The sequence below is a fragment of the Ochotona curzoniae genome, unplaced genomic scaffold (genome assembly GCF_017591425.1).
Source record: "Ochotona curzoniae isolate NIBS_2020 unplaced genomic scaffold, NIBS_Ocur_1.0 contig_2321, whole genome shotgun sequence".
Taxonomy (NCBI): Eukaryota; Metazoa; Chordata; class Mammalia; order Lagomorpha; family Ochotonidae; genus Ochotona; species Ochotona curzoniae.
This window is the reverse complement of record NW_024465421.1, coordinates 20,350,232-20,369,738: the sequence shown is the minus strand read 5'-3', so window position 1 is coordinate 20,369,738 and position 19,507 is coordinate 20,350,232. Positions and strand designations below refer to the sequence as shown.

Sequence of the window (19,507 nt, the reverse complement as noted above, 5' to 3'; positions counted from 1 at the left end):
GATCTGTCCTTAACCACAAAAAAAAAAGTTAAAAATAGACTTTATGGTCTCCTCAGACATAAACAGAAGGGTGAAGTCACCCTGGCATGGCTCTGTAATTCTCCCGTTGCATTCGCTTGGTCAGGGAAAGGTGTGATGGGCTCCATCAAGCAGGCTGGCCCCTCGTCATTCAGATATTTCCAAGTTTTGGAAATCCCCTTGTACCTGTGTAGAGGCAGGCACTTAAATGTTCATGGAAGTGGCTTGAAAAAATAAATGTATTTTTGTGTGAAACATTGTCAAATCCATCCATACAAAGGGTTTTCACAAGTGCCATGGTATATGTTCCTGAAAGAAGCTGTGCATGGGTTTTGCAACATCTTGGTGCCAAGAGACACGTTGGGTTTCATTTCCCACCAACACTTCAACATCCCCTGGTTGAGAAGGGGGTTGGCGTATGCGTCTTCGCAGTCTGCTTTTCCTAACCTTGAGATCTGTATAATGGCTTGTCATGTGTATATGTGTGTGTATATATGTTTACGTAAGATATACAGGTGTGTATATATGCACACGTAGGATGTATATATCACACATATATCGAATATACCACGTAGTGTATATACGTATATATATATATCATACACATATATAGGATATATCACATAGGCTATACACACACAGACACCCTATGTGATATATTCTGTTCCCCGCAGGGACCTAGTTAGCCTCTGCCAAAGCCCAGCTCGTCCACCGAGCCCTCCACTGTCTCTTACCCCCTGATCCTGGCAGGGTGGAGAGCTGGTGCCCCGTGGGGACAGGTCCCAGACCACTGCTCAAGCACTGATTCACAACTGACAGCTCCCTGGTTTTCTCTTCTCTCATCTGCAGTGCCCGGCTTCCCGTATCCAGCCGCCACTGCCGCGGCCGCCTACCGAGGGGCGCATCTACGAGGCCGTGGGCGCACCGTGTACAACACCTTCAGGGCTGCAGCACCTCCGCCTCCGATCCCGGCCTATGGCGGGTAAGTGGGGCAGCCCTTCCAGGGCAGGCCTCCCTGCACTGACTCTCACTCCCGCTCTCCTTTCCTTTCCTCCCCTCCTCTCCCTCCCTGCTCTTCCCCAGAGGCACAAAGCTGTTTGCCCGTGCACGCATGATGGTCTTGACTGCCCCTCCAGAACCATCCCAGCATGCAGTCCTGTACGCGCCTGCTGTGGTGCACCTTGCAAGGAGTGTTGAAAAATGAGTGTAATTTGTCCTGTCATGGTTGGTACCTTTAAGCATTCTACATGTCACATGTTGTTATGTAAATTCTTTTTGAGACTGAATGCTGGAGAACAGAGCAATAGTTACAGTCAAAGGTATATTTCAGATGATTGCAAACATCTGGTTATTAAGGAGGTTGGACCACTCTTGCCCCTGTGTTTCTCTACAGAGGGATGGGAGGTTTCCCTACATCAGAATCACCAGGGTGGGCTTGTCCCCCTCCCCAGAGACATCCAGAGCTTTGAGGTAGATGAGCCTCTGACAAGTTATGTGTTGAGTCAAAATGCAAACATGACTGAGCTCAATAGAATTGAAATGTAGACACACAATTCTTCCAGTTACATTGCACAAAATGGCATTGGCCTTACGTTTTGCTCTGTGGGGACTATGCAGATGAGTTTGTGCCCAGTTGTCCTTTGAATTCTTCTTTGGGTGGACTTTGGTTTGGCTGAATGTGTATCAAAAAATGGTGAAGAATGCTTTAAAAAAAAGGCATTGACCCAGTAGATGGCCATCATCAAGTATTGTTCTTTCTGCTCTTCTGTGGGAAATACCAAGAGGACATTTTTGTCTGCTAAGGGTCTGAGAGGGAGGGATGCTTCTGAGGTGGTACCCCAGGCCAGGACAGGGGGTAAGATGCAGAGACCTAGGCGTGGAGGCCAGGGAGACTGCGCAGCCTCCTGTAGCACTCACTTCCTCCACTCTCCATCACAGGGAGTCGTGACATTCAAGATGTCTAGCATGCTACACTTGGAAAACCCACAGCATCCAGTAGCTTCTCTGTCCAATAGCTGGCTCCCTGACCCTTAGTGTACAGCTGCCCCCAGGCCTGGTAGATGGGGCTCCCTGACCCTTAGTGTACAGCTGCCTCCAGGCCTGGTAGACGGGGCTCCCTGACCCTTAGTGTATAGCTGCCTCCAGGCCTGGTAGACAGGGCTGAATGTTTTTGCAGAAAGCTCTGTTGCTGATCTGCCTTGTACCTCAGCTGAATTAGCCTGAGTCATGTCTCCATCACTTAGATGACAAAGGAAATATTTTGTGTGATTTTTTTTTTTTTTTTTACATCTCAAGCCATTCCAAAATGGAGCATTTATAGTATTTCTGAAGTAAAGTAGTGAAACAAAGTTAAGTCTATCAAGAAATGGAACTGGAATACAAAGGATAAAGAAGGCAGGTGCCTGTCAGTTTTATTGTGTAGTCACGATTTGAGACAGCTCTGACCCCTAAGTGGATCGAATCACACAAAAACGGAAACTAACAAACCATGAATGAACCTAACTTCTCCCCATCCTCCAGGCTGCACCTGCAGGTCAGGGCCTGGCCTGGCTGACTGTAAAGTACCGTCAGTGGTGTAGTCCATACCTGCTCCCCCACAGTGTTGAGCCCGCTTTATAGGTTCAGAAAAGCCGCTGAGATTTTTATTCCCAAGGACACGTGATGAGTTATGAAGGAAAACAGAAACAAACAAGTTACCCTGTGGGCTCATGTAATTACTAAAGCAAGATTCATAAGCCATAAATGCAAAATTGCAGGTTTCTGCCACGTTAGTCTGTCTGAAAATCATTATCTTACCTCAGTACATGGTAATTGTAGCTTTTCTCTATGTATGCCCTCAGCATCTCACACTATATTGAATAGAAAAAAAATAAAGTAAAATTATATGGCTTACCCTCACATGAGCAATTTATAAAAACCTCAGCATTGCACACCTGCTATAAAATTGAAATTTGCTAACTTATAATGAACGTGTGTTTTGCCGGGAACACCCATGCATAACTAATGAATGCCACATTCGCCAGGGAGAGACACGGGTGCTTCCGAATGGCAAAGTGGTGTGTTTGTGCAACTTTGGATGGGATTTAACTTTAAAATTTCATCATTTTGGTTTTAACGGTGGATCATGCCTCTTTGCTAACATTATTCTGGCTGGTATTGTCAACCCGTCCTTAGAATCAAGAATTCTTAGCAAGGGGCCGGTGGGAGGCACAGAAGGAATGTTTGTATCTTCCTAGTCAGTAAGAGCAAAGTCTCAGTAGAGCAGAAGCTAATTTGACTTGTATCTGAATGTTGCATTAGATGACTTTCTGGGGAGCCCTGGCATCCAGTGACAAAGGGTATACACATCATTTTAAAGGATTCAGGGGGCCAGCTCTTCTTGGAAAGGACTAGAAAAGAGTAAGACACATGACATGCTCTGGCTAGGAGAGAGGGGACCCTGTCCTCGAGGCAGTAGTGGAAGCAGGTAGCCAAGAGTCTGGAAACCTGCTCTTTCTGGAAAATGTGGTTGATTTTCAGTGAGTCCAGAGCAAGATAGGATTTACTGGAGCCTTTTGTCTCCAAAGTCTCTTAATTTGGGGGTTTGATAGGTTTGATGTCTTTAACTTCATTCCCAATATTTTGCTCATTCTTTGTGTTTTGTTGGACACTAAACATGCAGAGACAAATAGTACCTTTGGAGGTATTTCTTTGAGTAGAACAGGGGTAAATGACATACAAGCTAAGAATTTTATTAAATATGACGGATGATAAGGTAATGTGTGAGCACTAAAACAGCTATACCTTTTCAAAGAAGGCTTGCCAAAAGGGGAAAATACAGGATAGGGTTCAGTCTGGTCCTTTCCCAAGACATTCCATGAGGCTCTCATTCTGATTCTCCTCCGCACCTCAGCATCCCAGTCTTTCCTAAGACATAACCTTGGTGATTGTGTTGACTAAACAAGAAGTTATTTTCCTAGTATCATCAGCTGAAAATCCATGTAACTGCCCTCCATCTCTGTTTTCCATCAAGTTTCTCATGTTTGAATTATGTGAACTTGTGTTAACAAAATTATAACCAAATGTTTGTCATGATTTCCATGATCCCTGTGTCTGTATTCCCAACCCTCCAGAGAGAATAGATAAGTCCTAGCAAATATCCATGGCTACATTTATGAACCATACCCAACACCAAGATTATCACATAGGAAGATTGAGAAATGATGCCTTTACATTCCTCCATTTCCTTTTATGGATTTGATTTTTCTGTTCAACCTCTGATATTTTCTGAAGTCCCTTCTAGCAACATAAAAACATAATGTAATGAAGCCCTAGTTTATTTCCTTGCATCTGCCTAAATAGAATGCATTAGAGCCATTAAGGCATCATTATTCCTTCTAGGAACAGAGACTGTATTGAGGATAGTGGCAGGGAGGGGCTCAGAACAAGTAGAAGGCCCTACACCCATCCATCTCATCCCCTGTTGATTGCTAAAATAACTGAAAACGGCTAGGTGATCTGCACAGTCTACAAGATCTGTATAGTCCTACTGGCTTTGGGTCAGGTTAGGCTGAGCCCTAAAACTGTATCTCATACAAACACGAGCAGCTTAATTAACCTCTGCAGAGTTAGTTTCCTTAGCAGAGTGAAGAATGTACCAGCCTCTGTAGGATAGGTAGAGGATGAAATAGGGAGATGCATGTAAGGTTTCAAATTGGAAGGTCCATTGTATGCCACATGGCTAGTCAACTGTAGCAGCTGTTGTTGAGGTTGATAGAGTTATTGAATTTTTATTAGCTGCCCACACTCGTTTCTTTTTCCGTGCCCTTTTGGCTTGTGTTGAATACACAGGTGGATCTTACGTCTCCCTCTATGTATTATTTACCTGTTTGCTGGGAGGCACCTGTAGTTCACAGAACTCCACTACCCCCAAGCCACAGAGGTGATTTTGGACAGAGGAGCTTGAATTGTTAATGGAATATACAGGTTGTCGATAAAATATTAACTAGTGCTGAGTAGATGAAATCTTCCTTATCTCTGCTTGTATTTTGTCCTGGAGTCAATTTTGATGGAGAAACCTCAATGTCCAATCTGCCTTTCTCTGTCATTTGAGAGAAGTGAGCTTTGGGTAATTGCTATTCAAAATGATGTGTGGATGTGGATCAAGATATCACATGGAGTCATTAGAGATGTTCGACAGCAGCTAAACCCCAAAGCCTTCTCAGAGGAATCTCCTTAGATGGTCTCATCATGCTCTATCCTTAATTCTTAAGGAGCTACTAATCAAGTGTCTACCATGTACTGTCTGTCTTGCATGAGGATACAATAAGGGGCTGTAACGGAGCACCAAGGGGCTTGTAAAATGTTCTAGACCTAAGATGCAGCATCAGTGTGTGGGCTTTGGTTCTCCGGGAATCTTTGGAGAGTGCGTCCCAGTGTTGGCCAGTGCAGGAACGAAGCCCACAGAGCTCCTTTTGGAAGGTTTGCAGATTCCAGTCTGCAAAAGCCTCTGACACCAGAACCTCACACCGTCCGTAGGTCTTTCTTGTGTCAACCAGTCCTGTTTTCTGCTTCCGTTTTCTAAATTTCAGGTGTCTGACCTGTGTCCGATGCTTAGGTGCTTTGTATGTCATGTGTGCACCAGGATCTATGGTCTCCATTACCCATCATCAGAATACTTCCCAACATTCTCTTCTTTTATGAGAGACTGATGGCTTCCTCTCACCAGTGTCTTCATTGGGTGAATATAGTATTGGCAAACAGCACAAAGTTAGTTTTTGAAGCTGTTTTAGGGGAAGAAGAATCCAAAGATGCCCTTTGATAATCTGTTTATGTGCAAACACATGCACAATTGTATACAAATCCCAGTGGATCTACCCAATTGCCATTTAAATGGTTGTATTTGAACACACTAAAAATTTAATTTTTTTCTGGTTAGAAAAGGAAGCAAGGTAGAGAAGTTTTAAATAACCTTTCCTACCGGAATATATTTGTGCTTGGTATATGTTACATTATACAAACAGATTTTATCGTTTGGGGCATCCTAGACTTTCTGGGTTTTTTAAAGTAAACTAATTTGCTGTAGCGCAATCATTTCCTGCTTGCATTCATCCAAATATTTAACTACTGCTATTACTTTTCTAAGAAAATGAGATGTGCATTTGCATTATGTTTTTGCAAATGTGTCTTGCAGTCCCAAAGTGATTGACAAGCAATACAATTACCTTTGTGTGGCTAGACATACCATCTCCGCATTAAAATAGGGCTGCACCTGTTCCTTGCATGACAGCAGTTCTCTTCTCGTGTGTCTGGGCCATGGCTAATGTATCCATAGCTGCATCTAGTGCTTGGAACCCTTCTCGCAATTCCCCATGTATCTGATATCTGCAGTGCACCTGTTGGGTGAGGCTCTCAGATAGATTTGGTCTTATTCTTGAAAGTTAGCATGAGACTGTATAGAAGAGCTTTCCCAAACCTTTCAAACAAAGTGAAACTGAAGATCATCATCAGCTTTTTCACAAATATAATGTAAGATAACACTTTGGGGATAACGACTGTCTGCAGAGATTCTCTTAGTTCTTGCATGTGCACTCCTTGCTACAGACAAAAATCATCAGTGCTTCCCGCGGTGCACATCTGTTGAATCAGAACCTTTCAGCTTGGCACGGGGTTTGTGAACTTGAACAAGTCTCTGGGTGATTCTGATGCGTGCTCATGGACTGCCACTGCCTAGAATAGGAGCCAAAAGTTTGAGCTACAGAATCAGACAATGTAGGCCATAATCCCAGCTCTCTCTGGTTCAGTTTCTTCATGAAATAACGTTATCTGTCCCATAGGAGCATCGTGAGGATTCACTGGGAGGCTGAACATGTGCAGAGCCTAGAGGAAGGACTGATCCAGGACAATTGTTCTGTAAATAGGAATGGTAGTGGTGATGCTATTGCTGGTGCCTTGGTGAAAATCACCGAGGTGTTAGGCGGCTTCATCTTATAGCGCTGAGGACGGCGATACTGTCAGTGAAGATCAATCACTAACGCAGCCCTTTGTGTCTGTCCACAAGATGCACGAGAGGCTGGTTTAGCCCTTCACTGAATGGTTTATTATCAAGCCACAGTTGTTGTTTTCTCCTAGAAGCCACACCATTCTGTTAAGCTTCGGAAGACCCTTGAACTCTAAGCCTGCCCTTCCTCCAGGCTCAACCATGGAGTCAGCCTCCTACCACTGAGCATTGCACAGGTTCTTCCCTTTGTCCAACCTGCTGTTCCCCTCTCTCTCTGCCTGGTTACAGCCATGAGCTTTCTGTGTCACTTGTTCACATTGCCTATTTCCATGGCTGGCCACATCTCTCCATGACACATTCAGAGCATTGACCAGAGTTTCCATTCTACCGTCTACCAAGTTCTGGTCCACATTGACCTGGCATGGGGACAGCAGCAGGTGGACATGGTGTCTAACTAGTCCTTATAAAAGAAGTGCCGAATTCCCTGCCCAGAGTTCTGCCTTTATCACAGAAGGTGACTCCTGTACTGGTCCATCTGTGTGCTGCTGAGAGCCACTGGGGCTGGCATCAGTCTTCTTCCAGTGTCTGCAGAAGAGCCATGACAGAGTAGGTTCTGCTATGCAGATAGAGAAAGGAATGGTCTCCTGTGTTTACGTATGAGTGAATATTTTGGTAAATAATTAGTGTTTTGTTGACACTGGCACCACTGTCTGTCTATTCTCTGGCATTGGTCTCCTCATGCAGAATCCAGTCTTTGCTCCTCATGAACAACAAAAGTTACGTGTTTGTGTGTACGTGTGTGTAAGATTGTGCCCATTTTCACTTTATTGGAAAGATAGAGACAGATCGGGGGAGTTCTTCCCTTCCCCCAAATGCCTATAGCACCAGATTGGATCAGCCCAGAATCAGGAGCCCAACGTTCTATCTGGGTCTTCCACATTGGTAGTGAGGATGCAGCTACGTGAGCCATCACCTGTTGCCACACATGATCAGGAGCAGTGATTGCACACTCTGATAGGAGATGCAGCAGGCACAGTTCTCGGGGTGTGCCTAGCACTTGCCCCCAGGGTCCTGTTTTTACATTTTGTTCTCCCCACACCTGCATTGATATCAGCCATTGATACTAAATAACCAAATCACAGACATGCCCAAACCTGCAGGCTTGCCCCTCCCAGGTTGCCACTTAAGTTTCCCCAGAGTCGCTAGATAAATGACTGTGACCCATGTAACTGCCTGTTAGTGCCAACCTGTCCTTTACAATAAGGGTACTGTTCCCTCAGCTGATCATGACTGCAAACCTACTGGGTTTGGAATAACGTGCTGAGCAGTAGGTGGGATGGAATTGGGTGTACTTTTGAATGTGAAATGAGCCACATGGACCAGTGCTTGAAGTGGGAGAAAGCAGTGGATGAATGGCCCAGATAAGGGTATGAAAAGTGATGTCAGATAGAAGTGCCTCAGCTTTAGGTGTTTAGTCACAAAGACAGGGACAGATCTACACATTAAGCACGTTCTTCAGTTTTGTGGTCTCACTAAATCTGTTCTTATGCATATGTACAAACACAGATCCCTTCAGATTTCACTTTACATTTTATAAATAAATGAGTGAGGCTTCAGTATCCCAAGTGATTTATCCACGAGCCTAGAGCTATGGACTAAGGAAGCTGGAATTTGACTCAATTTGCGTGTGATTCCCATTCAGTATGTCCCTTGGGTGGGTGATCTCTGCTTTTGGAGGACAGTATGGGGAGAAAAGACATGCAAAGCACAGGGCATAGTGTGTGTGCAGGCATGACAGTGTGAAAGAAGGGGACAGAAGCTTTTTTGATATGGTCACAAGACCAATTCTGTGGTTTTAAGGCCAAGCTAACTAGTTGTCCCTCTCCTGTCTTGTCTGATCTATTCCAAGGCCTGTTGGCGAAGGCTGACCCTGCCTCCTAACCCCCATCAGACATTATCTTTTGGTGCCGGAAACAGAGAGTTGAGAGCATGGCTGAGGAAGGTGTGCAGCTCAGGGTCTTGGGTTAGGGCTTTACACTGCTTGACAAGTGCTGCTGTGAACTCTAGCCCTCTGGATCAAAAGCGGACAACAAGCACAAAGCTGCTCCAGCGACCTTCTTAAGTGTGTGAAATCCCTGCCATGTTCTAAGAACAGAACTTGGGGCTTGGTCAATCCACTCCCAAAAGCTTTACGAAGTGTACTATGGTGTTCTCCAGCAAAGCAGTGCCATGGCTGTGTGTCTGCGCGCGTGCTAGTGTTGTTGTTGCTGTTGTTGCTGTTGTTGTGAAGGACCTTCCCTTGGCTCAGTATGCTTGGCTTCCATGCGGGTCTGCTGTGCTCTGGAAACCTGCTGGGTTCTATCCTTAATCAAAGTTGTGTTTCTGTTAAAACCCTGGCTTCTTCAACAGTGGGTTCATTGGTCCTTTGCCAGAACTGTAAATCATCTGCAAACTCCATGGGAAGATACCGGGGAAGGTTATTAATAACAACCTCCAGCCTTTGAACAACTCATATTTAGCAACAGGCATTTTGTAAACCAAGATATCCTGTGATCCTCATCAAAGCATGTGAGGTGTACAGAGTGGCACATATGAACCGTCATAAATCCCACTGAAGTACTTAGGAAATCTAAATCTGCTTCCTCTGGTCACGTAGCCAGGCGAGGTTGTGAAACAACACCGCCCAACCTCCAGAGAAGTCCAGAAGCACACTTCCTCACCTTGAAGTCCCTTTTTCCAGTGCCGATGACGAGGTGGGCCATGACTAGAGGGTTACGAGGAGGTTGGGCTTGCTCAATCAGGATGTGAAATTTTACTGAGATGTTCTTTTTTTCTGAGTATGAACCCACAGGTTCACCTGCCACACACATATATTCAAATGCACCTTTTATGGGCACTCATACTCATGTTCACACGCCTGTGTGCGTATGCATGGACATGATATAGACATAAATGTAAATTTCTACACACATTTACATGGTGGTACAGTGGTGCATACAACACACACGTACACACACCTACAGAATGCATCTATTGGTTCTGCATAAACACATAAATAGGTGTGGTCACACACACATCATCCTCTCACATTTGCCATAGAAGAGGAGCAGGCAAAATTATCAAATACGTATCTGTGTGACAGGATACAAATTGTAAATGTTACAGATTGTTTGGGTTGCCTAGCTCCCCAAAGCCCCATCAGCTGTTGCCCTTATAGAAAACACTTCCGTCTTTGCCTCTTCTGATTGGACTTTTACACAGATGTTTGGTATGGCTTGGTATGATGCCACTTAGAAACCACCTCCGTCCTCTTTGCAATTCTTGGCAGTGCGTTTCTGCATGCCCTGCAGAGAGCAGGGGGAGTTTGGTGCCCAGAACACAGGCATGTGCGGATTCTGCCTCAGCCTGATGTTTCTCCTTGGACCAACCGCTGTTGTCTCCAACCTCCTTAATCCATTGAACAGTCTCCTCGGTTGCCATGTGTTGGATCCCGTGACCGGACTAACTTCGCCAGTGCGGGGGTTGGTGTGTCTGCATGGGGCAATGCACTAATATGGATGTTTCTCTTTGTGTGTGCACCCTTGCAGTGTTGTTTACCAGGATGGATTTTATGGTGCAGACATTTATGTAAGTATTCATTAACGTGCATGCCGACCTTGATGAATCTCAGAGTCGTTCTTTTCACAAGTTTGCTGCAAGTTTGTCAGAGTGCTCAGTGTACTGTTCCTGGCCCACAGGAAAGAGTCCTGTGACTTCTTTCCCTGGACAGGAAGCCTCAGCTCGCAGACTCTTGGGAGAGATCGCTTGCCATTCAGTACAATTGCTTCTCAGAAAATGCAATGACCTCCACAAAAGATAGCAGTTTCCTTATGCTAGTTCAACAGCCTACCTCCCAGTAAAATGGCCACTGAAGTCCTCGACACGGCCTGTGTGTTTGCAGTACAGATGTAGCATGACAGCTGTGCTTACCAGCCGCAAAGGGTCAACAGTTATGATCATGGATGATGCTTTTGCTACTTTCCTGAATAATGTTATTTTTTAACTTAAGACAACAACCCTAGAAAGTCTCTCTCTCCCTCCGTCTCTCCTTCTTTCCCCTCTTCTTCCTTTCCCCTCCTCCTCTTTCCTCCTCCTCCTCTTTCTCTCTCCCACTCCATCCATCTCTCTCCTATTCTCCCCCTTTCCCTCTCTCTCTGAATATAGAAATTTTTATGAAGAAACACCTTTGCATTCTTCTAATGAGATGCGTGTGAACTTGGATGTCAGCGCCTTGGCCCTTTGACCTGTTTTCCCCTCCACTACCCCCAAACCTTTCTGTGTGGTTGACCCCTTCGTTTGTAGGGAAGAATGAGGTGTGTACTAGCATAGGGCGTATAATTAGACTCACCTGCGTTGGTCTAGAGGCAGTCTCTGCCGTGAGCATCAGTGCTATAAGAATGACTTGGAATGAACCCAGTTTTGAAAATTGGAGGCATTGAGGAGTGTTTTTCTCAATCACATAGTTTATTTTTATTACACATGACCTCACTCAGTAGAAGCATATTTGTTGTTTTATAGACTAACAAAGTAGAATAAAATCATATTTCTGATCAAATTGATGCCATTTAGTAGAAAATGAGAAAGACACTGGCTCTTTAATTTTATTTCTTTGGAAATTCAGGTCATTACAGTGTTCAGACATGGTATTAATCTCCATCAGTGGTGGATTTAACAAAGTTCTGTTATTACTGCATCAGGTCTATTACTTACCATATGTGGGCTGGAGATGACCCAACAAGCTAGATGGCCTTGACTCAGCCAGTGAAGCACCAATTTCCTGTTTCTGCGTAGCTGGAGCTGCTCCTTGGCCCACCCTCTTCGCAGATTTTCAGTTCATTCTGTGTCAGCTGAGTGAGACAGGCTAGTGCCAGGCAGGCTCCTAAGGAAGCCTGCTTTGTGTGTGGCCTTTGGGGGCAGTAAGGCAAATGGCATAGCTTGGAGTATAGATGCTGTGACTGGAGTTGGGTCTTTTTCATAGCCTCAGTTTCTCCATGGTTAGTTGTTGCTCGCCTATGCATTTTTAAAATTGGCATCTTTTCCTTGCCGCAGAAATTCATGTGAAGCAGGGAGTCCAGCTACCTGAAGGCAGGGGCTGCCGAGATTGCAACCATAAGAACAAGAGGTGGCTGAGGAGAGCAAGTGGCACAGATCATGCCTGCAAATCCACAGAGCAGGGCAGAGAGGAAAGATAACATGGCAAGAAGGGAGTATGCCCATCTATGGGGGAAACAGAATTCCTTCAGGGAGCGCAATCTCAGAAATGTCCCCTTGTGGCACCAGTCCCTGTAGAAGCAGTGGTTTCACTCAAGGTCACCCCACCCGCTCCTGTAGAGCAGCTCTGAAGAATTTGGGGTGCAGTTCCTAGGGACCCCATTTCTGTAGTTCTGAGTTGCCTGTCAACTAGGTTTACAAAACTATTTGTCACTCTCCAGGCCACCCAAACACTTTTGTGTCATTGTTCTAATGTTCATATGATGCCAGGAAGTTCTTTTTGTTTGTTTTTATAAGGGGGCAGTTCCAAATATGCAATAAGGTAACAGAAAAACCTGCTGAAGCATGGGAGCTTTGCTTGCCTAGCACATTTCCAGCTGGTCTCCAAGAAGAATGCTGGATCCTTGGCTTGGTGTCGGTGTACTGCTGCCCAGGGCAGTAGGCAGAGGGATGGCAGTGAGCTACTCGACTAGATCACTCACCTCCACAGTAGAGCAAGGACTCAGACAACCCACGTGCATGCGAGAGAAAGAAAGGCTGTTTCTCTAGGATCGACTGTGCAGAATTCATCCTGGCTAGGAGGATGTTACCCTGAATGTATTCCTTTTTTTCAAACTATCATCCCTGTCTCCCTTGAGATCCTCCTATCTTCTGATGATGGCAAATATTCCTACTGCTTCCTTGTGAGAGAGGTGATGGTTAAAAAGATCCCGAGGAGATGACGAGACTTTTTTACTTAAAGTTTCTCATATACCCCTTTGATCTCATTAAAAATAGTACACAATTAATTAACTTAGGGGCAACCGTGAGAGGACCCAGGATGTGTGTTAGACAATTCAGGCCCCTCTCAGGTTTCAAGCTCATATTTCTCTTGGTTTTGGGGACAGAGAAGGATGTTGTCAGCTTTGATTATTTTGGAGGGAGGAAGATAGGCTACTCTGAGGTTCTTTGTATTCCAATTTTTGCACACTCCAGCCACTCGGCACTACTGAGCGACCTGCACTTCCGGACTACTGTCCTTTCCACTGGCCCTGGCCCTCCCCTCCCCTTCCCCTGAGTACGTGATGGCTCCCCATCCCTGCCAACAGGCACTGGAGGCGATGAACACTGCCTCACCATGCTGTGGCACATGGGAGTGAAAAGAGCCACATGGTCCCGGGCCTGACCACCAGCCTTCCTTGGGCATTTCAGAGTAGAAAGGGTTGTGGGAGGGAAGGGGCAGCAGTGATAGACTCTGACATTGCCAGAGGGGACAGACTGGTGATGAGTCCCCGAGACCCAGAGAGTACGGTTAAAAAAAGTAAGGCAAGTATGCATGCAGGAGTTAAGTCCTTGGCAGGAGTGGTGGCGTGAAACTGCCCTGCTCAGGTAGGGTATGATTGACAGTTCAGCTGGGAGGAGTGGGAACCTGAGTCAGAAATGTGGGTCCCAATGAGCATCCCCCAAGTCCCTCCCTCCTGAACACACAACACACACACACACACACACACACACAGAGGCACTTCTGAGCATGTTTGTGTTTAAGATAGAAATTTAGCCTTCATAATTACCCTATCAAATCTGCAAGTTCATTATTGTTGCATTGTGATACCCAAGTAAAAAAAAATGAAAAATTATTTTATTTAACAAATGAGTCAAGTGAAAGGAGAAGACTTCAAGCAGTGTTGACAGCAATGAGTCAACGTTTGTGAAAGTTGCAATCGAGGAACTGAAGTTCCTAGACCCACCATAGAAAAGAGCCCTGAATCTCCAAGGCCTTGATGCCTGCCCTGGAACTAGAATATTTCAGACTAAGGGTGCTTACCTGAACTAGTAGCTTCAACCATAGGTAATTCTAAATCTGTTTTGCAGGCTGTTTACGGGTTCTAATGAGAGTTGTCAACGTTAGGTTGCAACGAAGTGACAGCATATTAATGACACATATGTAGTGCTACCACTTTTTATTGTTTTAAATCTTTCCCTTGTCCCTTCTGTCCTCTACCTTTCCTCTGTTCTACGAGAGAGAGAGAGAGAGAGAGAGAGAGAAAGAAAGAGAGAGAGAGAGAGAAACAGCAATGAAGAAAACAGAAAACCTTTCCTTTGCTGATTTATGCCTTGGAAGGCCTGGGCTGGGCCAGGCTCGAATCCAGGAGCTGAAGGCCCACTCCAGTTCTCTCACCGGAAGTGGCAAGAAGCCATTTGAGCCATCACTACTGCCTCCCATACTATGCATGAGCAGGAAACTGGAATGAGGACTGGGGCCAGAATCAGATGCAGGCTGTGACTGGGATGCCGGCATTGGGCTGAGCACCCACCCTGCCAGGAGCATTCAGCACGGACAGGCTAGCACTCTTGGTAGCTTCTGTGTGATATGAATTCACAAAGTGCCCTTTTTAAATTCAGTAACTCATAATTTGGTAGGTAAAGATGTTGAGGCAGTTATGGTTGTGACTGTGCTGTTGCCTTCACTGCCTCAAAGACCAGGCATTCCAGAAAACTTTGATCACGAGGTGGAAAGATTTGTTTGCAGAGGTTAACTTGAACTGTTGGAACGCACTTTGAAAGCTTTTTGTTCCTCCCCTAATAAAAATAAACTCAGGATGTGTCACAACAAGAGTATGGTCCGATTTCCCCAGATCCAAATTCTCCACCCTTCTAAGCAAGGGAGATTTGCACCAAAATGAGTTTGACAATGCCCCACCTCTCCTGTGGGTTTTGATGGTCTGCTACAGTCTTGGTAAAATGTGAAAAGCAAACTTGTAAAGGAATTGCTTTGGGACTTGTGTCTGATTTATGCATTTTCTTTTATTTGTTTCATTTTGCATTGAAAACATTACATTTCTGTTTCCTTATAGAGTAGTGTATCAAGAGCCTGTGTATGGCAATAAATTGCTGCAGGTATGAAATCCTGACTGGTGGGAAAAACTCCTCCCTTGGTCGTGGGTTAGCTCTGAACCGCCTTTACTAACAAGACTCTTCTGGGGAGGGGAAATGTTCTCTCATGTAGAAGGAGCAGACTTCACTGAATTTTCCAGAATGAGGGTGCTCGTGCCCTTAGCTTCTGTTGGTCTGCTGATGACCGTGGGGAGGTTCCTTCCACTTTATTAGAGCCCTGACCTAACAGCGTGATCTTAATCAGTTGTAACCATGAGTTCTGTTAGATTATGTGCCAACTTGGAGATTTAGCTTGACTGTTCAATCCTTCGCTTAAAATACATCTGAATTCAACCAGCACACACACAAAAAAAATTTATTAAAAATTGTGGAAAGAAATGTCAATGTATCCATTGGTAAGAGATCCTCCTTGTTTGATTTATAGTGCTAAAGCTGTCAGAGTGGAAGTTAATGTGAGACCGAGCGCCTAAGGCAAGTGTTAGTAACGTTAGCATCCTTACCAACTGTAGCCCCGTCATCTCCATCAGGTCCATTTAAAGGGACTTTTTAAATATTGAGTTTTAGTTTTAAAAAAATATGATTGCAAAGTTACCTGGACATAGAGAGCAAAATAGTTAAAATTCCTGAGATGAACTTTAATTGGAAGAAAACCAGACTTCAGTTGCTATCTAATATGATTTGAGCTCTTTAGGGAGTCATGACTTACACTTATGTTTTTATTTTGAAAATCTTCTTGCCAATATCACCATAATAAGTGAAATTTGGAGTTACATGTGTATGGTACACCTGCTGTACACAGATGGAGAACAGACACTGAGTACCCTGAGAAGGGAGGAAGGCTGTCTTGTGGCCACACCTGCCACTCCTTCCAGTGGACCCAGGGAAGTACACCCACAGTGCTATACACCGCCTAGTCCTGCCCACGTCCCTGCCAATTGGCTGTTACAACATCATTTCTGAAAAGTGTTCACTAATCAAAAGCCCTGGATTCCCATGACCAGACCACCCCGAGTGGCAATGGACATCTGTGGTGTTTATCCCTGTTGTTTTTGCAAATTTGGTAAATGGAGTCACCTCCGCTCATTCTGTTTAACCCAACATTGCGCAGATGTCCTGGGTCCCGGGCCCCTTCCTTTCCCTGCCTCTGTCAGTACCCCACTATGCACAGTCTCCTGTAGCATCCTTTGAGGTCCCTGATGGCTAAGTTTGCCAAGGTACCTCTGGAGAGTTTCCTAACAGTCATGGACTAGTATTAGGGGCAGGGAGCGCCATATTGCCATCAAAAATGTATTCTATATGGTCACCTCTGTTTAGGGCTGGACAGCATGAAAAGCTCCAGTATATTTTATAAATGGGAACTATAAGGCGGTGTTGCCTTTTCCATTCCCTTTATTCTCAAGTTTGGTCTTGGAGGCAAATCCAATGATCAGCAATGCGTTTTTGTCATAAGGTTAGGAAGAGCAGGTTGGTTCAGCATGAACTCAGTCTTGTGACCACTTACAGAAGCAAGTGCTGCTTTCTCAGATGTTACCACAGACCATTGCAGAAGCTCAGGCTATGCTCAGCGAGCTGCAAAATACGAAGCAATAAAATTGATTAGAGTCACCTGTTAGAAAGGCAAATTAAAGCAATTTGTAATTTTTTTTATCATTTTACAGTGTGTGCACACATACACAAATTAATACACCACCTTGTTATTCCCATAATGTGGATTTCAGGGGAAGGAAAAATAGCTAAGACGGACAATGCAATGGATGGAAGTGGAGATATCAATCCGTCTAATTTTCCCCAATCACTATATGTTTCAGAAATCACTTAGACGTGCCCTGTGTGATGTTATTGCTGCCAACTCCAGGTGGCTATTTACATGTAAAAGGAACTAAAGTTAAATAAATGAAAAATCTGGCTGGTTGCACAGACTACATTTCATATGTTTAGGAGACACTGAAGATAGATGGCTACCTGGTGGATAGCAGAGATGGCGAGTATCTGCTTATCCCCAGATGCCTAATGGTGTCAAGGAAGAAAGTCTACACAGCTCTTAGGATGCTGAAGTCTGATGGGAGTATTTGTAACCAGATGTCTGGAGAACAAAGGCAAATGCTAGAGCAATAACAGCTGGTGCGTGTCTTACATGGACACACCAATACTCATTTTCTCTAAAAGATCACGTCATTTGCATTCCCAAACCTTCATGGTCAGCCACATCTTCGGTGTGGAAAGTTTCCTGGTATATGCACCTGTGTTTTGTGTTTCTACCGAGGTCATCAGCATAGTGGTCCAGCAAACCATTTTCTGTTGGCCTTCTAGCAGTTCCTTCCCCTGTATCAAACTTCCTATTTCTCACTGACTGTAGAAGTTGGGATAGGCAACCAGGTTCAAACCAAGAGGATTCACAAATGGGCTTGAAGTCTTTGATGGGACCAGATTGACAGCCAAATTGATTGACATAACTCCCGATGCCAGTATCTTTTTGTAGTTATTGTTCTTGGAAATAGAAACACACACACACTCACACTCTTTTTCTCCCCTCCACTGAAGTTTGAGTTGGTGGCAGTGATTGCTTCCTCCTCAGTCCCAGCCCCTCTCTTACTAACTTTCACACCCCTCTGTCTTACCTTATGCATCCCATGAAAGCCAAGAAGAGAGGCAAGGCAGATGAAGAGTGGCTCCGGAAATCAGTGACCTCATTCCTTCTCGGCCCACTGTTCCCGTGTCTCCAGCTCAGTGCGGGGGTGATAACCGCTCTGGGTTTGCAAACCCTCAGCACTTTTAATGTGTTTCCCTGTTGATAATTAGAAAACGTTGTGATTGGAACAAGCAGGTGGTGTCTGCCCAAGACCTCCTTTTTAGCTTGCGAATTGTTTTCAAGGGAGATTGCATTTTTTTTTTCGCAACTGGCCACAGATTGTTGGTGTTTATCTGTCAAGACGCTTTAGATGTGTCTTCTCCAAGACTAATCCAAAGGACGAATTTCTTGAAGGATAAAGCAGCTTGTTTGAATTTTTGTGCAAGTGAGAGCAGATTCACTCTGAAAGGAGGGAATGAACAAAATTTACTAAGACTGGTTGACCTGTATTTTGGATAATGCCTTTTTTCAGCTTCTCCTCATTTGTTTCCCAACCCAGTCCCCCCCCCCCCACCCGTGCATGAGCTGGGTGCCATGAACTGCCACCACCTATTCTTGCATTTGTGGATTTTTTTTTTCCTGTTATAGATGCTCTCTGACACAGTTTGTGCCCAGAGTTGCCGCTCTGTGGGACAGATGAGAACCTGGCCCTGAGAGGACTAGGGGACTGTGTATTCTAATTAGAAGCCAAATAGTCCTTGTCTTATCAGTGGGAAGCGGATCCTTTAGCTAATTGCACTGAGCTCGCGCCACGGTGGTAGGCGAGCGCTGTGGTCTGCTGAGCAAGAGGCTCTGTTATTTTCACAGTTTGATCATCGACGCTCCACTGAACTCAACTCCCTTCAAACATGCCCGCTCCCTCAGCCGGTTTGCTCAGTTGAGCAATTGCAATTACTGCTGCATACAACCAAGTGTTAATTTTTCTTTTCCAATTTTTCCCTCTTAATGATTTTATTTACAAATTAAACGAGTTTATCATATTTTCCACACCAAATCATTCTCCATCTGAGTCAGTGTATACCAGAGCAGTGTAATGTCTTTAGCCAAAAAGATAGAATGCTGACGAGATGTTCAGCGTTCATTTTTGCAATAGCGATGTAACGAGTAGAGGGCTAATGATAATAATTTTTTGAAGGAATACCGGATCAGTAGAACACAGCTTAATATCTAATAAATAAAAGTTAAAGCATCAATTTTGCTAATCTGGAAAGTTCAGCAAAGTATTAAGGGTGCTTAAAGAATCTTCTGTAGTCCTCCCTACTCCGAGAGAGTTGCTATTAACATGAAGACACATTTCTTTCTAAGAGTATCTGGGCTCTGCCTTTGGGACACGCTTCTGACAGCTAACCTTTAACAGCCGGCTGGGTTGGCCTCCGCCTTCTCTTTCTGTGTGTTGTGAACTTGTGCTTCGACACTGAGCTTTCATTGACCTTGACTTTAGAGCTGTAGATGTGGCTAACTGCTGCTCCGACGTGCTCTCACTTGGGGCACCCCACGTGGCATCCCTGCACAAGCCCTCAATCCAGCTTCTCCTTGCGTTTCAGGGTGGTTACGCCGCATACCGCTACGCCCAGCCTACCCCAGCCACTGCCGCTGCCTACAGTGACAGGTAAGTCTCCTTCCAGTGCTTGACAACTACTGGGCAGCTACCTTAGGTGACTGGGAGAGGAGATTCTCTCCCTTCTTGCTGAAAAACGCATGACTGCTAGGGTGACAGCACTCACGAAAGTAGGTCCCAGAGTCAAGGCAAAAACATG

At 44.9% G+C, this 19,507-nt stretch overlaps 1 protein-coding gene across 14 annotated transcripts in view; it reads left to right on the top strand.

The window, feature by feature from the left end:
• RBFOX1 (RNA binding fox-1 homolog 1) overlaps positions 1-19,507 on the top strand; it is a 1,044,467-nt gene that overhangs the window by 992,125 nt on the left and 32,835 nt on the right. For 11 of the 14 annotated variants that reach the window (XM_040973377.1, XM_040973373.1, XM_040973376.1 and 8 more), the window contains 3 exons: positions 868-1,000; positions 10,585-10,624; positions 19,295-19,359. In XM_040973377.1, coding sequence (XP_040829311.1) covers positions 868-1,000; positions 10,585-10,624; positions 19,295-19,359 — 238 coding nt within the window. Of the gene's footprint in view, positions 1-867; positions 1,001-10,584; positions 10,625-15,081; positions 15,125-19,294; positions 19,360-19,507 lie in introns of all 14 variants that reach the window. The other 3 variants (XM_040973369.1, XM_040973366.1, XM_040973374.1) reach the window with 1 other exon arrangement.